Source organism: Sinocyclocheilus anshuiensis, unplaced genomic scaffold (assembly GCF_001515605.1).
Source record: "Sinocyclocheilus anshuiensis isolate Anshui unplaced genomic scaffold, SAMN03320099.WGS_v1.1 scaffold245, whole genome shotgun sequence".
In the NCBI taxonomy this organism is placed as follows: Eukaryota; Metazoa; Chordata; class Actinopteri; order Cypriniformes; family Cyprinidae; genus Sinocyclocheilus; species Sinocyclocheilus anshuiensis.
In genome coordinates, this window is record NW_015536478.1 from 350104 (window position 1) to 373098 (window position 22995).

Here is a 22995-nt window from a genome sequence, read left to right on the forward strand (position 1 = left end):
CCAACGTGTAGTTAATGCTGCTCGATGTGAAAGCACGCACGTGATGGAGATTTACCGTTGATTACAGAACCGGCTTTACTGATATGATGCGCGTTAAATATCGCATGCGATTTATCGTGCAGCCCTAATCTACTAGTTTTGGAAAAGCTGAAATCAATCTTCTCCGAGAGCTCCAGCAGAGAAGCACAGTATGGAGGAGAGCAGAGAATCCGGATCGATATATGAAGTGGTCGGATCTCCTTCAAAACCCCCTCACACACACACACACACACACACACACACACACACACTCTCCCAGAGGTGTCTTACAACTCAGTGCTATTAATCAGATAATCTGATTGCTTATGTTCTCAAAGAGCTCAATCCATTCTGATAGTATTGATCTTTTACGACACTAAAGGAGATTTGCCAGAATTACAGGTTATAACAGGCTTTTATCATTGCAAACAACTGTAAGAAATTATAGTCTGCCTCGACCAAACTTCCACTCCAATTAAACTATTCTCCTTTCTCTACAAAGAGCATTTAGATGTTTGTATGAAGGGACAGCTAGACAGTTGGTCTGTGAGATTCCCAATAGCACCAGTGCGAACAAGACAGACTGGAAATGAGAGGGTTCTTGATCAAAGAAATGAAAATGGCCAAGCTGTTAGACAACTGTCTTTTATGGACTTTCAAAGTCTTATTACAGCAGTGGGTTCTTTTGAGCCTGATAACATGGATCCAGTAGAGTTTTTGTCAAAACTGGAGAAGGTAGTGGAGGTTTATAGTGTGTGAGATGAAGATGCTTGTAGACTTCTTATGATTTGCATACCACACTCATTAACCAGTGCTCTCTCACAGGAAGTTTGTGACAAAAGAGCAGGATTGTGTGTTTTTTAAATAAAAGATACTGTATGTGTGTACTAGGGCTGCACAATTAATCAAATTTCTAATCGCAATTACAATTATGGATGCCACAATTACGTAATCATTCAAACCGGCAATTAATCGTTCAAAGTCCACTTATGTTATTCTGTGCTTAAGATGCGTTTTTTTTCTTTCTACATGTTAAAGCACTAAAGGTTTTTCAGTTAGAGTGTTTTCAGTTTGTTTATTATCATATAAAAATACGGCATGCAGTTGCATAAAACAATGGTATAAACATCATTCAATGTAAATTGTGATAATCGTAATTAATAATCGCAATTACAATTTCAAGGGAATAATCGACAATTATGATTTTTGTAATAATCGTGCAGCCCTACTGTGGACTAGGGTTGGGCAATGTCTACCAAATTGGCATCGGACGATGTCTGCAGTGAAACATCGTGATGGACGATGACATCGGGGGGAGGGGCGGGGTTAGGGGTGTTCTGCGAATCATGATGTCTGTCAGCCCTAGTGTGTACTATGTGACTGAATAACATTGAACCGGTCAATAAGATGCGCAGGTCATATATTTTACTTCTAAAACTAAACAAAGAAATAAAGAATATTTTATATTTAAAAAATAAAGTCTATTTTTAGGACATCACATTAATGCAATATGGAAAAGAAAAAACTCAAAAATAGCATATTAACATCACAACCAGTGATATACTATTATAGTTTCTGTTAATATTCTGAATTAGATTTTTTATATTTTCAGTTTTTTTGTTTTTTTTTTGTTTTGTGTGTGTGTGTGTGTCCGTTTTGGTCTTTTTTATTCGTTTTTTTATAATATGTTTGTATAGATTTCATAACAGTTTTGTTTTAGTTTATTTACTTTTATTTATTTGACTACTTTAACATACTAAAAATTGAGAAATATTGCATTGGCTACTAGCAGATTTTATATATATATATATATATAAATTATAAAGTTGTTTATATTTCAGTTACAGTTTTTTATAATTTCAGTTTATTTTATTTCATGTAATTCTATTTTATGGTTTTAGTTTTAGTTAACAATAATAACCCTGATCACAACCACATGCTCATTAACATTACCAACCATATTTACATATACCTTTAGGACTTCTGTATTGGCTTTGACAAACTTATTTGAATATGCATGCGCAAGCAATAGCATATTCACCAGCATTATACAACATAAAAAATTAAAATATATTACTTTAAAAACGAAAAAAATATTTAAAAAAAATCTTAGGACCGAATTATTGTAAAAAAAAAATATAATAAATGGTTAAATTGTTAAAGAATATACAAACACACTTTAAAGGTACAGCAGCAAAAACAGCCTGGATGAGGATGGAAAAGGATCATGAAAAACTAAAGTATGGCTGAGTTTGATGCAAGAAACCTTAAATAATCATATAAACAACAACAACAAAACACTCTACAAAAGTGTAGGATAAATGTGTTTTAAGTGTGACGCTGGAGGTCACAGTGGTGGAGGCTGCAGTGTGAGACGAGACTGTAGATGTCAGATCTGCTCTCAGTCAGAGATTTACTGTGCTAAAGTGTCACCTTGGCCACCCCGTGCAGACAGTGGGTGTTTGGCAATCTGACAGGTGCTGTGTGTGTCCACGTGTGAGAGTGTGTGTGTGTTTCATGCCTGGTCTGATCCTGCATACGTTTAACATTAGCAAATGCCCTGCAAATCTGCACAGCCCTCGTCTACAGACAAATACTCAACAGATGACAACTGGCAGTGATGCATATTGCACACAAAAATAACATGAGCTGCTGAAAATCACTAGTTCAAATCTGATGGGTAAGGAGTTCCATGATGCGGAAAAATCGCAGAATCCAATCATAAAAAAAAAAAAACCTTCAAAATGAAAGTTCGGTTTAACTATATAAAGTTTCTAATTGACAAGTCGGTTTAACTAAATGAATTACTATTGTATAGTAGAATTCACTTCTCAAACAAATCAAATTATTAAAACTATTTTTTTAAGGAATATCATCTGTTGTGCAGCACTTTTTTGCAGAAAAATTAAAGGAATTGTTACATTTTAATTTGATTACATTTTAAAAGATTCATTAAATTGCTAATGTTTTTAATTCAATTGTTATGCCTTTATTTGATTACCACTGATTTTTTTGTAAATTTGTATTAAATCATCAATTCAGAAAACCTCAGAAAAAAACTTAGGGCCTAATTATTGTAAAAATGTATAATAAATTATTAAATTGTTAAAGATTTAGGAATTTTATTGATTAGACATGCTTTTTGATTATTACAATTGAATTAAACCATTAAAATGGAATCCAGAAAAAAAAACAGAAAGCACAGTTTGATAAAAAAAAAATAAAATAAAAACAGAAAATAGGAAAAAATTTTATGTATTTCATAGGGCCTTAACAATTACATTTTTTATTAAACTTTTAATAAAATTAAAAAATGTAAGTTTCATGATTTGAATTAAGTAGATATGCTTTTCGATTACTAAAATCTAATTGAAATGGAATCCACAAAAATCGGATGGTCTCTTATTTATATATGAAGAGAGTCCTGAACTACCAGCACTGCGTCCTTGAATAACTCGCTGAACTTCAAATTACTCTAGTGGTATTGTATCTGAAATAAGTGCACTCACTTTAGATCTGCTAAATGAACTACACCCTAATCAATTTGATAAGTGCTTTGTCTCCCATCCAAAAACTGATTCAGCCCATGACAGACGGGACACACAGCCAAAGATAACATCGTTAACAGCAGCCTTTTTTATGCAAAACGGATCCAGTGAAGAAATGTGAGAGGAATAAAACAGGATGCGAGGGATGGAGTGACAAAAGCAGAAATAGCACACTCAGCATGTAATAAAGTGAGAGATTTAAAGGAGAAGACAGCAAACATGGAGAGGGGGATTTCTTCAGAGACCGCCCGTCTGTGCAGGAGGAAGATTAATAGTCTGAAGACAAAACAAAACACAGTGAGACAGAGAAAACATATGTGTTTTGTTCACGCGTGTCCTGAAGCGTAATATTAGATATTCTTACAACCTCATAACATCATATCAACCCTCTTAAAACAAGCTTTTAAATAACCAGCAAACTCCATTTCACTACAATAGATGAACTTGTTCATACTGTCAGAAGCATTCAAGAGCCACATTTAAATCTGCTAACATGACCTGCATCAATGATGTTTTTTTTTTGTGATTTTCCATTAACGCTTTACGGCAACCGATTCATGAAATTTTACAGTCATGCATTTAGCAAAGCGACTTGCATTGCATTCAAAATATATGCATTTCTATCAGTTCTTGCCGTTCCTGGCAAAAACTATGTGAATTCAGAAAGGATTCAAATCAGTGCGTATTTCAAGTTCAGTCCTACAATATCAGTATTGATCCACCTGTTCAACAAAAAGTGATTTGAGCATGAAACAGAAGTGAATCTTCATTCCTACGAAGATTAAATACTGAAACGAATAATATAATAGTCAACGAGTCAATGCCCACAATGAATCAACCTTTGATTGAATCATAATTAGGATAGATTTTTTGTTCAAGTGAATCTGCTCAGAATTTCAGTGCAGATTAAATGCAGCCTGTTCTAAAACACAATGTTTTCTTCAATATGTTTACACATTTAACATTTCTGTGCCTATATGTTAAGCAGAATGCATGACAAAGCAGATAGTAGCCAGGTGGTCGAGCTCCAAAAATGACAAAAAAGATGTAAAACCACCATAAAAGTTGCTCATGCAACTGTTGACTATACTCATGGTCTTCTAATGTCATGCAACAGTGTTGTGCAAAGAACAGGGCCAAATGCATGCTTTTGCTGAAAATTGCTTTAGCTGAAAACATTATTATTATTTTTTTTAAATCTGATGCCTTTAAAACATGCTACCTGGTCTCATGGCATAAATGTACCTGGGTGCACTTTTTAGCGAGACGCGAAATACGTACCAATAAGTACATAACACTGCAGTTTCCAAAATAAATGAACACTTAAGGCAGTAAAAAACACCTTTTATTCCTTTTCACACAAATTTACAGAGTTTCGATTAATAAAGCGTAATTTTCGCACAATTTGAAGAATATCATGTTATGACTTCAAAACAATTTTAATATGCTGGGAGATTTGAAAACTGATGCTTTTGAACGTTAGCACCGCACATATCCAGCTTCATATCTATGGGTTTTCATAGGTTTGTTCGGTAGCTCACGGAGTACGGAGACGTACTTGAGAGCTCCGGTTCGAATCCCGTGTAACCACGGTTCGGCAAAGCAGTTCAAATCTGCATATAAGGAAGTTCAAAGGGCACAGTTGCATCAACAAATGCGTTTTTATATCAGTTTTGCAATTGTTAACACTATCGGGTAGGTTTAGGGTTGGGTTTGGTGTAGGGCATCTTTCCAACATGATAGAGCATTAACTTTTAGCAGCAGTCCCTGGATATTTGAAAGCTTCATATCTATGGGTTTTCATAGGTTTGTTCGGTAGCTCACGGAGTACGGAGACGTACTTGAGAGCTCCGGTTCGAATCCCGTGTAACCACGGTTCGGCAAAGCAGTTCAAATCTGCATATAAGGAAGTTCAAAGGGCACAGTTGCATCAACAAATGCGTTTTTATATCAGTTTTGCAATTGTTAACACTATCGGGTAGGTTTAGGGTTGGGTTTGGTGTAGGGCATATTTCCAACACGATAGAGCATTAACTTTTAGCGTCAGTCCCCGGATATTTGAATTCTGAACTGCCGCAATACGTACCAGAAGCAACATAATAAAAACACAGAAATACGTACCTATTTCAACGTAATAAAAACGTGCCAGGGTTCACGAATTGAACCAGTGTTCTAGCGCCACTCAGTGGACATTTCTCTTGAAACTGCGGCGAAACGTGCAGTAAGGTACTTAAAAACGGTGCTGCACAAAAAGTGCACAGAGGTACGTATTTTTATGAGACCAGGTTGAAAACATGCATAAAAACAAATTTATTTACATGTATTCAAAAAAACAACAGAAAGACAATAGACACATTTGTTCTGATGTCTGTTATGAATGTGCAGAAAAATGCAACCTGAAGACTTAAATCATGAACATGCAAATTATCCAGGAGAAATTAATATAGGATTAAATGTCTGAACTTATTTATTTGCATACAGTCAGAACATGCACATAAACTTCAGTGGCTCACAGACAAACCTAACATTATGTTGCTTTAGAAGACATTATAATCGGGCTGTTGGTCTTTTTTGGAGCTTGAAATGACACTGCAACAAAGCAACATGTACCATGCTACTCACAAACTGCTAAACATCTAAAAATCAGCAGGGATGAGTAAATGAAGACAGAATGATCTATTCAACTCACTGCAAATGAACAAAAAAAACAAAACAAATTCACCTCACTGAGGTCTGTATCGGAGGAGCAAACAATAACCACCAAGAAACTAGTGGTGTTCGGTAAGAAGTGAACTAACATTTGAAGGAAACTCCTACAGAGAAAACACCACCAAATTAGTAGGTACACAAGAGAATAACAAAGAACACAGCATCAAATAGCTGGTGTAGATCCAAACTGGACTGAGACTAGATGTAAATTTGGACGTCCTCTGAAAGGCCTTTTAAATACCAGACAGTGTCTGAACTGTGTCTGCCCCCACGCAGGGCTGGAGAGCTTGTCACGAATCGGTCAGGACGATATAAGGGCACTACACCACATCCCTGCCACCAATTCAATCATGCATGAGCCAAAATCCATCTTTATATTCATCCATCCATCCATCCCAGCTTCCCATGGGAGCACCTCTAACAGAGCTCACCCTCCTCCCTCTCAGGGACCCAATCTTCCTCTCAACCCTCGTTTCAATTTCTGGCCCTGGAGCCCAGCCTTTAGAATTCGTAGCCCTTTAAAGGAATAGTTCAACCAAAATTCATTTACTCAGTCATGCTGTCAGAACACAAAAACATGATGAATGACATTGCAAATCGATCACATCTGTCAAACTTCAAATGGCACAAAAAGGATGATAAAAGTAATGCATATGACTTGGACTACTTTTATGATTTTTATTTACTGTATGGTTTGTATTTGAAAAGACATGAGGGTGAGTAAATGAGAAAAAAATTGGTGAACTATTTCTTTAATTGGAAACATTTACAAATTTTTCAACGCACAGGAAAACACTAAGCTTCCAGACTTTTGAGAACTTGACCAAAAACACAGCACAACCAAGCTCTATTCGCTAACAAAGAACAGAGAAAGTGTCTGGTTGTGTTAGTGCACTGATTTTTCATTTAATCAGTGACTGGTTTTAAAGGAATAGTTTAGCCAAAAATGAAAATTTGCTGAAAAAAATCCTCACCCTCAGGCCATCTGAGATTTAGATGACATTGTTTCTTCATCAGATTTGGAGAAATTTAGCATTCCATCACTTCCATCACAATGTGATTCCATCACAGTGGATGCTCTGCAGTGAATGGGTGCCGTCAGAATGAGAGTCCAAACAGCTGATAAAAACATCACAATAACCCAAAGTAATCCACACCACTCCAGTCCATCAATTGACATCTTGTGAAGCCAAAAGCTGCATGTTTGTAAGAAACAAGTCAAATCAAATCCACCATTCATTGCAGAGGATCCATTGGTGAGCAAGTGATGTGATGCTACATTTCTCCAAATCTGGTCAAGAAACAAACTCATCTACATCTTCGATGACCTGAGGGTGATGACATTTTCAGCAAATTTTCATTTCTGGACGAACTATTCCTTTAACTGCAAAAAGATGCAAAGAGCTAATAAATCTTGCATCTTGCAATAAATTTTTCGGCGGTGGTTAGCTTGCGTGAGAAGAAGGCGCAAGGGTACATCGTCCAAACAGCTAAAAAAAACATCACAATAACCCAAAGTAATCCACACCACTCCAGTCCATCAATTGACATCTTGTGAAGCCAAAAGCTGCATGTTTGTAAGAAACAAGTCAAATCAAATCCACCATTCATTGCAGAGGATCCATTGGTGAGCAAGTGATGTGATGCTACATTTCTCCAAATCTGGTCAAGAAACAAACTCATCTACATCTTGGATGACCTGAGGGTGATGACATTTTCAGCAAATTTTCATTTCTGGACGAACTATTCCTTTAACTGCAAAAAGATGCAAAGAGCTAATAAATCTTGCATCTTGCAATAAATTTGCATAAAAATGCAAATAAATCTTGACCTCAATGAATCTTGAGGTGCATTGCTGGACATGAAACAGTCAGACTCTTCAAAGTTTTGGAGCAGAAACCTCATGCACTGACCTGCACAGTCATGCATCCACACGTACAGCTTAGAGACATTATTCTGAACCTAAAGAGATGTTTAAATATTCAATGCACACTTGACCAACTGCGATGCAAACACAAAAGACACCAATGCAGAAACTGTGAGCATGTTCACAACAATCGGTATGACTTCAGCTGAATAACAATAACCCTGTCTGTGCATATATATATCTTTAAACTAAAAAAAAAACTGTAGCCTCCCAAGCAACTCAATTTAAAGTAGTTCAACAATAGTCAAGTTAATCTTTAGAACGTAGCAATATGGGGGAAATATCTTAAAAATATGTGATAAATAGGTAACACTTTAGATAAAGCCTTTATATATATATATATTGCATTATAGAAGTAGTTTCAATGCATTACTTATGCCTTGTAATGCACCTTATAATGCATTTTATGAGCTCATTAATAATTGTATTCAATTTATAATACTAATCTATTCAGTGTTACACTTTTGGAAATGAAATAAAGCATTAAAACACCTTCAAATATTACTATGCATTTTAACTTTGGTTACAATTATTTATTAAAAGACATAATGCATTAACAATTTATGATGATGCATTTTCATATAATTCATTATAAAGGCTTTAAGTGCTACCATATATATTTGAGACACTAGCATTTAAATATTTTACTAATAAAAACCCAGTGTGAATAATCTTTTAACTGAATTGGTGCATGAATCATCCTAATGAACAAATGCAATAAGATTAATCATTTAATTATTCAGCTCGCTGAATACAGTGCAAAATACCATGTGACAAAAATGTCAGTGATGCAATGTTTTGTCATGCTATGCTGCTACTTGTGGCTCATTACTGGAAAAACAATATAATACCTACTTTCATTCTATTAAAAGAGTCCAGTTAAGCACTACTACATTAACTAGTTGCTGCCTTACATGAGAAAAGAGCACACATGTGCAGGTCAAGGTTACTTAAGCCACGCCTTCACACCTTCAGAATGATCACTGAGGTCAGTAACAGGAACAAGACAATCTGCAGCTCTGCTATTGATTTTCAATGAGGCCGCATTAAGTGAATCCTGCGCTGTCCCACATTGAGTCTGCAGCAGCAGCAGTGCTGAATATGGGTTGAGGTCACTCACTGCGTCTGAATTTAGCTGCTGTCAAACACATTGCAGATAAGATGCATGCATCAAACCGACAGTTCAGTAAACACTTACTATTCTGCATGTGTTTGGGATTCACACGATTGATTTCTGGATGTGTTCTGATTCGACTAGACCTTGAACTCTGACACTGAACAGCAAATGAATACAGGAACAATCGGGTGAAATACTACAGGGATTTTCACACATGGGTTAACCCTGAATAATGGAAAGATTTAACCTTGGGTCAAGCCACATTTTACATGTTAAAAGTGGGTTCGCACTGCTTTTAACCCTTGGAAAAATGTGAAACAATGCCGCACTACAGAGAGTTCCAGAACAGTCAACCAATCATTAACTGCATAGATGCTTTACTCATTAAATATTCATGAGCTTAGTACAGAAACTTTCACACAGTGGATTTAGTTTCAGCTTTTGGTTAAAAATGCATGCAAACCATTAAAAGGACTCACACAGACACAATTTCAGATCTGAATTGTGACATTTCCACATAAACAAATACAGTGGGTACGGAAAGTATTCAGACCCCCTTCAATTTTTCACTCTTTGTTATATTGCATGCATAATCAATGCACATTATACTTGCACAATTACTTATTAACGTCATAAATATGCAATGTCAAGAACGTCAGCTCAGGGTTTACAGATGCACAATGTGAAATCTCAAACCTAAATACCTAAGATTAATTGCTAATAAAGGATAAAAGTATTAACAGAGTGAAATATGGAACAAGGATAATGCAATACATTAATCAAGGGTTAAAATGACTGAATGGCCTAAAAAATAATAGATATAATATCAAATGGATCCAACTGGTTGAATAATAGAAAGACTGTAAGAGGCCCTAAAAATCTGCACACAGAAACCATATTTTCGACCAGCAAAATGCACCTTTCCGAAGCCTCCCGCCTCACATCCGTTAAGCCCTTCGTAGAGAGAATGATGCCGTTTGCACAGAACGGCTGGCGGCACCGTCATGCAGCCGCTTCCATTAGTCGTGGTAGAGGATCCCAGGTTCATCCCGCTCAATGCATCTGATGCTAACGCTCGCTCCTCTGGCTTCGCTCTGTCGGGATGCCCAGGTCCAGCCGGAGACTCGGGTTCACCGCTACTCATCTCCGCCGTGGGTGAACCGTGCTGAGGTGGTTCGGGGGGATCTGGCCTAGTACATAAGTCGTGCATTACTCTGTTTATGAGCGCAAAGACTCGAGAAGGGTATGTTCGCAATTAAAGACATGGAGGAAAAACAACACTTTTTTTAATCTTCCGCGTCATCTACAGTCAAAAGCGCTTCTGCTCCAGCTTGTAAATGCACAGCAATAACACACTTATCAATGACCCAAAACAATTCATTAATGCAAGTGAAAATGCAAAAAAGCAGCACAGCTGTTGCAAATTCTTAAAGAGACATTACCAAGTTCAAGTACATCGCTCTCAAAATAACTCCCCCATTATATAAAAAGCAGAAATGTCAATGTTTTGTAAAAAATGCATTTCCAGTACAAAATGAAATCCTAGATCGAGAGACGAAGCTCTGATGATGTTTAGTCCCAGCGTGTTGCCGTCATCCATATATTGCTCGACCTCCTCCTGCTGTTGATACCAAAGACTCAAAGACTGAGAAAAAGAGACAACCGGTTTGTATAAAGACCAGTTTGAAGCCAACGCAGGAGGTGACGTCTTATTTTCTAACAGGTCTCTTAATTTCCTCTCTCACCACGGACTGGATTTGCACTCGGCTCATTGCTCCGTCCTCTCATCCTTATCATCTCCTCAGCTCGGATGTGCCAGTTCATGAAGTAGCGATCCTGGTTTTCAGTGATGCTTCAGCGGTCACGCTGGCTCTCGGTGCTCTGCCTAAATGTGTGTTTGGTAAGATAACAACATTAAGATGAAGAGGAGGAGAGCGTGTGGCTGAGCGAGCGAGCAAGGGAGAGAGAGAGGGGGGGGGGTCCTCCAATCACACTCAAGCAGGCTCTGGGAGGGAGCCAATCCCGATGGCGGAGCAGGATGGTTTCCATGGAGATGACGCTGGAATGATGTCGCTCTATTGATCGTCAAAGAGGCAGCGCTGCTCGATGGAAAGGACCAAAGGACGGCCACACGCACTTTCTCCAATATTAGCATTGAGAGACAATGGTAGTGATGACGTACAGTGTCTGGAATGTGGAATTAAACAGGAGAGTGTGGAAAATGTAGAAATACACACCCGCAGTGCATTATTACTAGGGATTCTGTCACTGAAATCAACACTGACGCTGTTTACTCTATTAATGCATGCTGCTGGTCTTACAGTGAACTATTTATCAAGTGCAAGTCTTTGAAATCTTATATTAAACATAATTTGATCTGCCTCAGAAAAGACTGATGTAAATATTCGTTAATGTTAACCAACGATCAATCAGCTATTTAGTCATTGGTAGTTGGTAATATGTTGTTGTAGGTAATGACAACTCTTAATATCTTGTCAGTAGTTAAAATAGTAACACTTTACAATGAGGTTACATTAGTTAACTACATTAGTTAACAAGAAATACTAATGAAAATCTAATGCATTTAGTAATCTTAGTTAATGGTAATTTCAACAATTACTTATACATTATTAAAATCCAAAGTTGTTAATATTAGTCAATGGACCTGAACAATAAACAGTTTTTATTTCTTTTCTTTTTTTTTTATAAACTAATGTTACTAATGTAATGTTAAAGATTAATAAATACTGTAACAAATGTACTGCTTATTGTTAGTTAATGTTAGGTAATACAATAACCAATGACAACTAATGGGATTTAATAAAAACTATAATAGCAATAGCAAATAATAATAATTGCGAATAATACATGCACCAATATAGGTGCACCATTCAGTTTTATTATAGTTAACTAAAACTAAAATTAAAACCATTAAAACACATTTTTTCCTTGAAATAAAATAAATATTAACTGAAATAATACAGTCAAACCAAACATTATTCAGACACCAGATATAATTTTTGATATTGTTTTTAATAGTGGGTGCAGGACACTATAGTTCATTTATGTCAGTGAGGATAGCAAAATAACGTAAACTGTGACATATTATACCCAAACATTCTTCATACAATGGACTACCAGTAAAATTGATAAAAATCCTTTTTACACCACAGACTGAACAATATTAAGCATTACTTGCTATATTATATATATATATAACTTTTTTTTTTTTTTTATTTCAACTGGTTGCCAAGACAACATTTATTTTAATTTAGTTTAACTTGTACTAAGTAATAAAATAACTAAAACGGAAATAAAAGCTATATAGCCATGTATAAAAAAAACAAGTGACAAACACAAAACAAAATAGTAAAACTTATATTTCATTAAATTATATTTAACTAAAATGAAAACAGAAAATCTAAAAATAAGAACCGATTCAAAATATTAATAAAAACTATAATTATAATTACGGAAGTCGTGTAATTTGATTACAGACAGACAAATACATACAGAACCCCAGAACAAACCCCAGCGGTTTTAAATCTAATCCTGCAAAGCTATCCACCTCTGTGGAGTTCAACTGGCTCGCTCTCATATGGAAAAACGCTGCGCTAATTGCCTCTCCACTGAGCAAACACACACAGAGATAGAGTGTAACCCTCGCGGGGAAGAGAACCCAACTCAGGCCGATGAAATCCCCCCGTGCGTGTGTGTATGAGGTAAAACACGCGCTCCATTAACATCTCATTAGATGTCAGGTCTTCACTCAAAGAGACACAATTTCATGGGGTGGTTGCGGCACTCATGGCTGCCTCATCAATTACTACGGGTTTATATTCAGATGGATTTTACTGCTCGGGAGGTACATCTCATGCAATTAAAAAATATTGAGGGAATTCATTAGACGTCCCAACTGATCGCAATTTCTTTTAAGTTTTTGAAACAGTTTTCCTAATTGGACGTTCAGGCGCAGAACAGCATGAAGGATGGACTCGTCCTAATTTAGATCTTCAATGCAAAACCAAGAGCAAAAGCACAGGCAGCAGAGGTTTTGCTTTTCTTTCCAATATATAAATTAAATTTATCATCAGTGTCTTGGCTTAAGCAGGGAGGAAAATGAGATCAGCAGTGAATGTTTGCCAAATAGTCTAAATAAGCTGACTCGTGTACCATACAGAGAGATAAAGATATATGGACATATAATACATCCAACTTTTTCCACATAATTACAGTGCACTCACATAAGGCAGTATACTATACAGCAAATCTCAACTGCTTGATTGCCTGTGCAACTTTTTGGTGGTATGTACATACATACAACAAAATAATTAACAAATTTAACTCTTGGAGAGACCAATGAATGTGAGGAGAGGAGAGGAGAGGAGAGGAGAGGAGAAGGAGAAGGAGAAGGAGAAGGAGAAGGAGAAGGAGAAGGAGAAGGAGAAGGAGAAGAAGAGAAGAAGAGAAGAGAAGAGAGAAAGGAAAAATGAAAATACTGCATTGCATTTGAAGCAAAATATTAAATAAGAGTACAATGAAATAAAAATGTAAATGTATATAACAATTTAAAATAAATAAAATGAAAAATAAAATGAAATAAAATAAAATAAATAATAAAAACGAGATTACACTAGTGTTACTTTAGTATAATTGAGATACTACTATATTTTTTATTAATATTTTGTATTGGTTTTTATTTTTAGATTTTCTGTTTTCATTTTAATTTAAGTAAAAGTTTTAGTAATTTTTTTGTATGTTTTTGACATTTTTATTGGCTTTTGTTTATTTATGTCTATAAGGTTTCTATTAATGTTTAGCTCAGTGTGTGTGTGTTGTGTGTTGTGTGTTGTGTGTGTGTGTGTGTGTGTGTGTGTGTGTGTGTGTGTGTGTACATACACAATCTTGATCCTTAAAACTTTACTTCAAAGACCCAATGTTACACTGGGGAGAAAAAGATGAGAAAGAATGAGGCAAAAACAGAGTAAGATCTCATGAGCCAGTGATGATTCCTTGAAACCAATTCATGAAACCAAAAACTACATAACACAAACTCACAAAAGAGACATGAAGTTCAGAAGCAGGTCTTCCAGACACACAGTGGCTTTATTTTTTCCAGCATGAAAAAGCTTGAGACACATGAATGCTCTATGGGGTCTTTGTCATGTTGTGAACGTGCGTCTGCCGCTGTCACACTGCTGTTTGGGTTGATCTCAAGCTAATATCAATAATTCAGATCTGCTCTGTGTAACCTCGCACCAGTTTTTGGGAGGGAATGGAGGGGGTGACCCAGTTATGCCAAAAACAGACCACAGCGACTCTATTAGCTCAAAATAAAACATAAGCAACACACTACCTCAAAACAATAATCTCTGTCACTACATTTCATTGACAACCAAAATGTATGTGGTTGGAAGTAGGGGTGGGCGATACTGATCAAAAGTATTGATAACAATATTTAAAAATATTTAAAAGTAATCTATTCATGAATATTTTATCAAATGTATTTTGTGTCAAAGAGATCTGCGAAGGACAAAGGAAAAGGAAAAACATATCTGAATCTAATACAAACTACAGAAATTAATACTTTTATTCATCAAGGATGCATGAAATTGATCAAAAGTGACAGTAAAGACATTTATAATGTTACAAAAGATTTCTATTTCAAATAAATGCTGCTCTTTTGAACTTTCTATTCATTAAAGAATCTTGAAAAATAAAATGAATCATCGTTTCCACAAAAATATGAAGTAGCACAACTGTGTTCAACATTGATGATAATCATAAATGTTTCTCGAGCAGCAAATCAGCATATTAGAATGATTTCTGAAGGATCATGTGACACTGAAGACTGGAGTAATGATGCTGAAAATTCAGCTTTGAATCGCAGGAATAAATTACATTTTACAATATAATCAAACGGAAAACAGTTATTTCAAACTGTAATCATTTTTCACAATTTTCCTGTTTTCACTGTATTTTAATCAAAGTCATGCAGCCTTAGTGAGCAGAAAAGACTTCTTTCCAAAATATTTAAAAAATCTTACCAAACATTTGAACAGTAGTGTACATTTCTTATAATAAACACACACACACACACACACCACATGTCAATGGCATCTTATATCCCAACAGCTGCACTACATACCTAAAATACCATAGCATATTCAAAGCTATTTAAAGTCTTTCTTAAACAGATCAGATTATAACATAATCTGTTTGTGTCATATGATTTTAATCACGCTGCTGTTTCAAAACAAATATGTGTACATACACAAGATGCTAAATGCAAGAACACAATGCTAAACTGATACAAATCACACATGAATTGTTATTTGTTTTGATCTGGTCATTCACACTGAGATTCGTAGCACCAAAACACATAGCTTATGTGTAATATCACACCACTACTTTTAATAGAAGCGGAATACAGTATGCATACTTATGCACTATTGCATATTGAAAATATTACAGCATGCACAATTAAATACATGCATGCATATTTTATGAAAATATTAAATATTCAAATGAGCTACTGCATTCGCTAAACCTGACCTTTTCTTTTTCACGAACCAGATGTGATATTAGACCTTATGACAATAATTTGATTGCTGTTTTCCCACAAAATGGATAAAATTCTAAATTAAATGCTGAATTAAACATGCAATGTTGTGAGGACAAGTGACAAACATGAAGCATACTACAGTTTCAAATGTTTATCATTGCTTATTGCATGCTACTTCACATGCTATTTCTCTAAATAGTAGGCAGTATACAATTAGAGACATTAGTGACCAAAAATGATCTAATTAACCATCAACTGTCTCCTGTAATGTGATTCACTTGTGTGGCTGCGTCCTTCAGTTTCTCTGACAGACATGCCATTAACGGTTTCAAATTAAATGACTATAAACTTCCAACTCATTTAAACAGTCGTTCAGTCGATCGCTCACTCCCACACACACAGACATGAATGTACACATTATCCTAATGAATTCATTAGTAGCTGATTATGTTTACTGCAAGAAACACTGAAGGACTAAAATGAAGTCGCCCACATATTAAAAGCTGAAATTAGTGGTCAGATCTGTGCAAAGTTTAAGTAAATGCATTTTGCACCTTTATAGATTATGTTATTTGATCTATAATGGGTGATGGGCACTAATAGTGTAATCTATAAAAAAAAAACGTCTTAAGTACCAGATATGGGTGTCATGCGGCATGCCGTAAAATATTTTTAATACTGACTTTGTATTTAATGTGAATTTAATAACAATATTGTAAGTTCTCCATCTGAGAGCACGTGAAAATACCACATTTAATAACATGTTTTTACTCCAAACTCACTTCATAACGTCAGTCGAGTGTTTGAAATAAATCCTTCTGTGAGATGATGTGGCTTCTTACACAGAATAATTAAGGCACATGTATATTTCATTGTATTCTAAGCAGTGATAAAGGCTATGTCGATTAGCATTTCATTAGAGATATACTTTATTATGATGAAAATTATAATAATAAGAACTCAGATAAACCATATATTGCCGTAGTCGTGTGTTTATTAGCCACGTTGAATCAATGAAAGCAGTTAAATCTTCTGTTTATTCAGCTGCAGCAATGGCATTTCCTGGATTTCTTCTTCGGGGCATATTTGGATTTTCTGCGCAAGAGCGCCCTCTGGCCTTCGGATGGAGATTTACTACTGATCACAGAACCGTGCTTCACTGAAAGATATGCATGACAATCGCAGCTTCTGCCTAATCGCGTTTAATCGCCTTTGCGATTAATTGTGCAGCCCTACTATGCATGAAATCCAGCTTGATTACTTGAATAGATTCAGGGCAACCCTGAAGAAGAAAACATCAAAAATCCATAAAGTTCTTACCAGATCATCCATATTGTCCTCTGAACATCTGGATGGTGAGCACTTCTCCAATCCCTCATCAGACGAACACGGCTCAGGAAAATCCTCTAGAAGATCTCCATCCTCAGTTGGAGATGAGCTGAGAGGAGATGTTTCGCAATCCTGCTTCTTTTTCTTCTTCATAGGTTGAGGAGAATCGCTTCGGGACGTCTGAGATAGCGAACGAGACCGGAATAGAGTGAGTTTTCCTTCCTTACAGGATTCTGGGTGGTTTTGGCCTTGCAGGAGCAGATGCACGCAACTTTTCGACCTCGGTCTGGATCGTTTCAAGACGCGGGACGTCCCGCTATGGGCTTCCAGTAGGTGGAACAGGAAGTAGCTCTTCTCTAATTCCACTTCCTGCTGGAGACGCTGAAGGACAGCGACCTGCCGTCCATCTGACTGAGCAAGCAGAGTCTTTAAGAGTTCCTCGAGTTTGCGATACGCCGCCCCGTTGCCCTTACATCCAAGTTTGAGACCTTGAAATGCCGATCTACCAGCGATCTCATCCGCTAGCTGACGATGCACTTCTTGGGTTTGCCTGAGCGTCAACTTCTCTGTACGTTTCAACTCCTGACTCCGCCAGCGTAACAGACGCCGAACCTCCGCCGCACGCTCCCGGCCCAGAGCTTCCCGCTGCCTCAGCAGCTCCAGCGTCTTCTGCTGCTCGTGTCGGTAGGTCAGCTCCCTCAGCGCTCGCTCCCGCTCCTCGCGCGTCTCCTCACGTTGCCTCCGCAGCTCCAGAGAGAAGCGCCGGTGGGCCTGCTGGTTGCGGCTGCGCTCCACCTCTAACGCCGCGCGGAGACGCTCCACATCCCGCCACGGATCGGAGCTGGAATCACGCTTGCAGCTGCAGCGCTTCTTGGAGGAGAGAATTGGGGGGTTATCACAGTTTTCGCCCATGATGGCGTTAATGGTGGACACACAGAAGTAGCATGCAGGTGGGATGAATATGATGTTATACAGCAGACAGCATGCACACACAATCCAACATGCCATCTGAAAAGAGCACAGATGAAAGATGATTATCAGCATGGCGACAGAAAGATTCAGAAAGATGTTATGCAGTGTTGGGGAAAGTTATTTTTAAAAGTAATGCATTACAGCATTGCGCTACTCCCTAAAAAAGTAATTAATCATGTTATTTTGCGTTACTTTTTCTTAACTGGGCTGGACTTGCTGGTTTGTTTTTAATATAAAAAGTTCTCTTTTTGGCAAACGTAAAAGCCTTTTCACATCAAAAGTGAAACAAATAAGCTTCTGCCTCAGGCTGAAAGAAATGTAAATTCACGTCTGTAGTAGAGCTGTTCATACAGCTGTGCTGCCATTCTGGATTGCATGAAGAATAGAACGCAGGAGAAGAAAGCTCAATACTCTTCACTAATAAAAAAATTAAACAAATGTTTATATAAGATCAATTAATATGGTTGAATTGGATCATTGAAGGTCAGCAGCAAAGACATTGGTTAACAAAATTGGATACATAAAGGATATTTGTGTTATTTAACATTTAATTATTGAAGGTTTGCATCATATTCTGAGTTTGCTTTTCACAGTTTTTATTCATTTTGAGGAATACTGAATCGGTGTTTGTGCAGGTGAGATGAGTAAATGCATGTTGACAATTATTCTAGAACTACAGTAACATCATGTTCACACAGCAGCGCGCACAACACCTCTGCACTTACTCCTGATTTCTCTCAACATGGGGACAGGAGAGCTGTCAGGCAATAAATGGGACAACAAAGTAGCCTAATTCGTGTTACTTATTTGAAGTATATTTTCTTGTAAATTTAAAAGCAATGCACTACTTTACTACTTACTTGAAAAAGTTACGTGTGCTTCCCCAACACTGCTGTTATGATCACATGCACCATCTTTACAAACAAACTGATACACAATGAAATCAGTCACTGAAGAGCTCAGGAAATTTGGTGCATTCAAGTCAAGAAGTCAGAAAGATTGTATTTACACACATGACCTAGAATGACCATACGCTGTCTTTTTCCCAGACAGGATTTCAACATTTTTAGGGTTGTGGCTTTGTTTTCCTATAGACGGTCTCTCTACAGTCCTCATTATATGCATGTGAATTTGCATTGCTTTGATCGTTCTCTCTGGATTCAGCCTTCTCGCATGTCGTCATTACCTTCACCAAATGTGAAAACAAAATGAAAACCAAGCCAAAACCTGGACATTATAGGATATTTAGAAATCCCAGCATGGACATATCCAGGAAAAAGGACTTATGATCACCCTACATTAACGTCATCACAAAGTCAGAATTACAAATAGGAAATTCTGAACTTTCTTTAAGTCTCGGATTTCCGAGTTTGCAGCATGTCATTGAGAAACTATTGCAGACAAAATAGATGCAGCGTCTGTATTGATGGTAAATTTGATGCAATTATTAAAATTATAGATATATTTCAGTTACAATACAACTAGCAAAGTTGCATGTACAAAATATGACCGTACTGTACAATTACGATAGAATATATAACAATCCAGTTTACTTCATAAATTTAATTAAAAAATAAAATGTAAAAAACTGAAAAATTTTATAAATGTTTAAAAAAATAAATAATTTGTAATCATTTTTTTCAAAAATTGCATAAGACATAAAAAAAATACTGTTTTTTTCTGGTAGAAAAACATCTCCATCTTGCTCTGACCAACGTGACAGCTCCTGATGTTGCAATTACAACTTCCCAACTTCTAAATACGAACTTTCAAGAAGAATGCACCAATACTGCCCTTGTTTGAACAAGCAAAACTAAACATGCTAAATTAAATAAACAATAAAAACTCTGACAGTCAAAAGTTTGAACACACCCTGTAAAGTTTATAATAATAATAAAGTCTATAAAATAACACAAATGTTAGTATGGTAATGATAGTGATCAAAACATGTGAGGCAAATGACAACTTACAGTGTTTTTATTTGCGCATATACATTATTTGCAGCAAAATGTATTTGTTTATAAACCTATTTAAAATGTTTAAGCATAAACCTGTATATTAAAGGCTTTTGAGAAAAATAAATTCAGTCAAGTGTGTCAAAACTTTTGACTGGCTGTGTGTAAGAGACAGTACAACTTTTCTGTAAATATATTTGGCCTCATGAAGGCATGTTACAAGACAACTGACAATTCATTTCCCTTTACACACACACACACACACACACACACACACACACACATAAAACATGTTAAACATGACAATGTAACATACATGCTGAATCTCACCTATGTATCACAGAAAACACCAAAACCACTCTGTCCCTCAGAAATCTGCAGAGAAAACGCGGTAAATGTAATTGGTTTGATTGTTTACGACGCACAAACACGACACAATGATACAATGACACAAACGCGATGATACAAAGATACAAAAGCGCGATGATACACAAACTCAGTGGTGATACAATGTATCGTGTGTCCCTAAAACAAAACATTTAAGTGTCATGCTACAGTAAAAGTCTCTTCTCAGACGCGTGTCGATATCTCCACAGAGACTTTAATGAGAGAATAAACGAGCGGGATATAGACACTGACCTTCCTCCTCACGAAAACTTCAAGATGCGCTCCATATATTGCTCAGTTCCACTGGAAACGCCTGAAAGACGCGTTTAAACTCGCATTAATCCTCGAGAAACCGCGATATTACTCGTTGTTTGCTGTTGTCGATGCAAATGCGTCTTAAGCACCAGTTGCTTCAGAGCACCACATCAATGTCCGGCTGCGGCTCTGGACATCAGAGATCCAGTGAGGACACAGCGACCTCTGCTGGACACCCAGCGACAGTACACCACTCGTATCTTATTTACTTGACTGTTAAATCATTATAGGGGATTTTTTTTTTTTAAAGAAAAAACATTATTCTATTTTAAAGGACTGATAATAATTCAATATTTTATAATTTAGTGTAACTTTCCTGATTTTTAAAAGTGTTCAAAGGTGATATCTGCAAAACTTCCTCTGTGTTTGGGCTTGTTCTATACACTGACTTTTTAATCTATAATAAAAATATGTTAAAAAGTATTAAAACATTATAATATAATATAATAATATATTCTAAAAAAGTGTTCTACTTTGTACTTTTTCCTAATATTTGACCTTTTAATCCATAATAAATATGCATACAAAAAATAATTGAAAAAAAAAAAGCATTTTCTATCTTGCAGTTTTTCCCTTTTTATTTTAAATTAATTTAGTCACCAGAAATCTTTATTTGTGTGGCATATTCTCAACATTGACCTTTTAATCTATAATAAATATATATTATAAAAATAATAAAATCAGGAATTTCCTGCTTTGCACATTTTTCTTATATTTTAAAATAATTTGGTCACCAGAAATTTCTTTATTGTTTGGGCTTGTTCTCCACACTGACCTTTTAATGATAAATATATATATATTTAAAAATCAGCTTTTGAAGTGCTAAGTATTCTGCTATAAGTATAAGAGAAAGTATTCTGCTTTGCACTTTTCCTTAATATTTTTAATTAATTTGATCACCAGAATGTATCTATTTTTGGGGCTTGTTCTCCACACTGACCTTTTAATCTATAATTAATATATATTTAATAAAAAAATGTTAAAATAAGGAATATTAAAATGTGCATTTTTCTTAATATTTTAAATTAATTTGGTCACCAGAATACTGTATCTCTATTATTATTTTTTATTTTCTAAACAGTGACATTTTGGTGCATAATAAAAGGGTATCACTTTACAATAAGGTTTCATTAGTTAATGCACTGCAAGATCATGAACATTTTTAACCATCAAAGGTTAATAAATGCTGTAAAAAAAACATTGTTTATTGTTAGATCAACTTCATGTTAGATACTGCATACTGTTAAAAAATGAGACCTTATTGTAAAGTGTTACCAATAAAATATATTTAAAAATTAGTCTTATTGTTTATTGTATGTTTATTGTTGATTATGATGCCAGAGCATTAGATTTCAGTTTTCATAGTAAAGTAGAGATGAAGTGAATATCCTGCACAATAATTCTTTTTTTTTTTTTGCAAACTGTTCATTTGGCGCACAAAAAAAATCACATAATTAAGTAAATAAGTCATAAGATTAAGGTGTTCCCAAAAACAACAGAAGAAGAGCAAAATAACAAACTCAGCATAGAAACCTGATGGATAATAACCAGGCGTAGGAGAATAATACGAAAAAAGCCACACAAAAGAGTAAGAAAAGGAAAGAGGAAGCTTTATTAGAAAAAGAGGAGGTTCTGGGAAAGACGAGCATTCCCAGGAAAATGAATCTGTATTACAGGACCTACAGGAACACATGTGTCAGTCAACAACAAAATGTACATATAAAGACTGTCAATGCTGTTCTGTTCCTCTATGGAGAAACATTAGGATTCCCACATTATAGCCTCTTTTATTCTGCAGAGTTCTCGGACAGAATTAGGCCTTGGAAAAGATCATGAATGGCTGAGAACCATGAATTGTTTCCATTTTGTATTCAAATATTTGTATCATTATTGTTATTGGACAGCTGTGAGACAATGATCTAAAAGAATGATTAATAAATAATTATAATGATTCATAGTAATAGTCATCAGAATTAGAATATTATCAGAATATTTATTCTCATTATTACCCATAATTATCAGAATAAATACTTCTAATTAGACAATATTTAATAATAATATTTATTCACGTTATTATCTAAATAAATGCTTGTAGTTAATAATATTTACAAATATTTATTCTCATCATTATCCAGAATTATCCAAATTAATAC

At 35.7% G+C, this 22995-nt stretch overlaps 1 protein-coding gene across 1 annotated transcript in view; it reads right to left on the reverse strand.

Annotated features, from left to right (window-relative positions):
* The window catches only part of LOC107663881 (peripheral-type benzodiazepine receptor-associated protein 1-like), a 118309-nt gene extending 97370 nt beyond the window's left edge, over positions 1-20939 (reverse strand). The window contains exons 1-3 of the mRNA XM_016454306.1: positions 20780-20939; positions 20471-20515; positions 17205-18221 (exon numbers count right to left, since the gene is read on the reverse strand). Of these exons, the coding sequence (XP_016309792.1) occupies positions 17205-18221 (1017 nt within the window). The 5' untranslated portion in view covers positions 20471-20515; positions 20780-20939. The remainder of the gene's footprint in view (positions 1-17204; positions 18222-20470; positions 20516-20779) is intronic.
* Positions 20940-22995: the final 2056 nt, after the last annotated feature.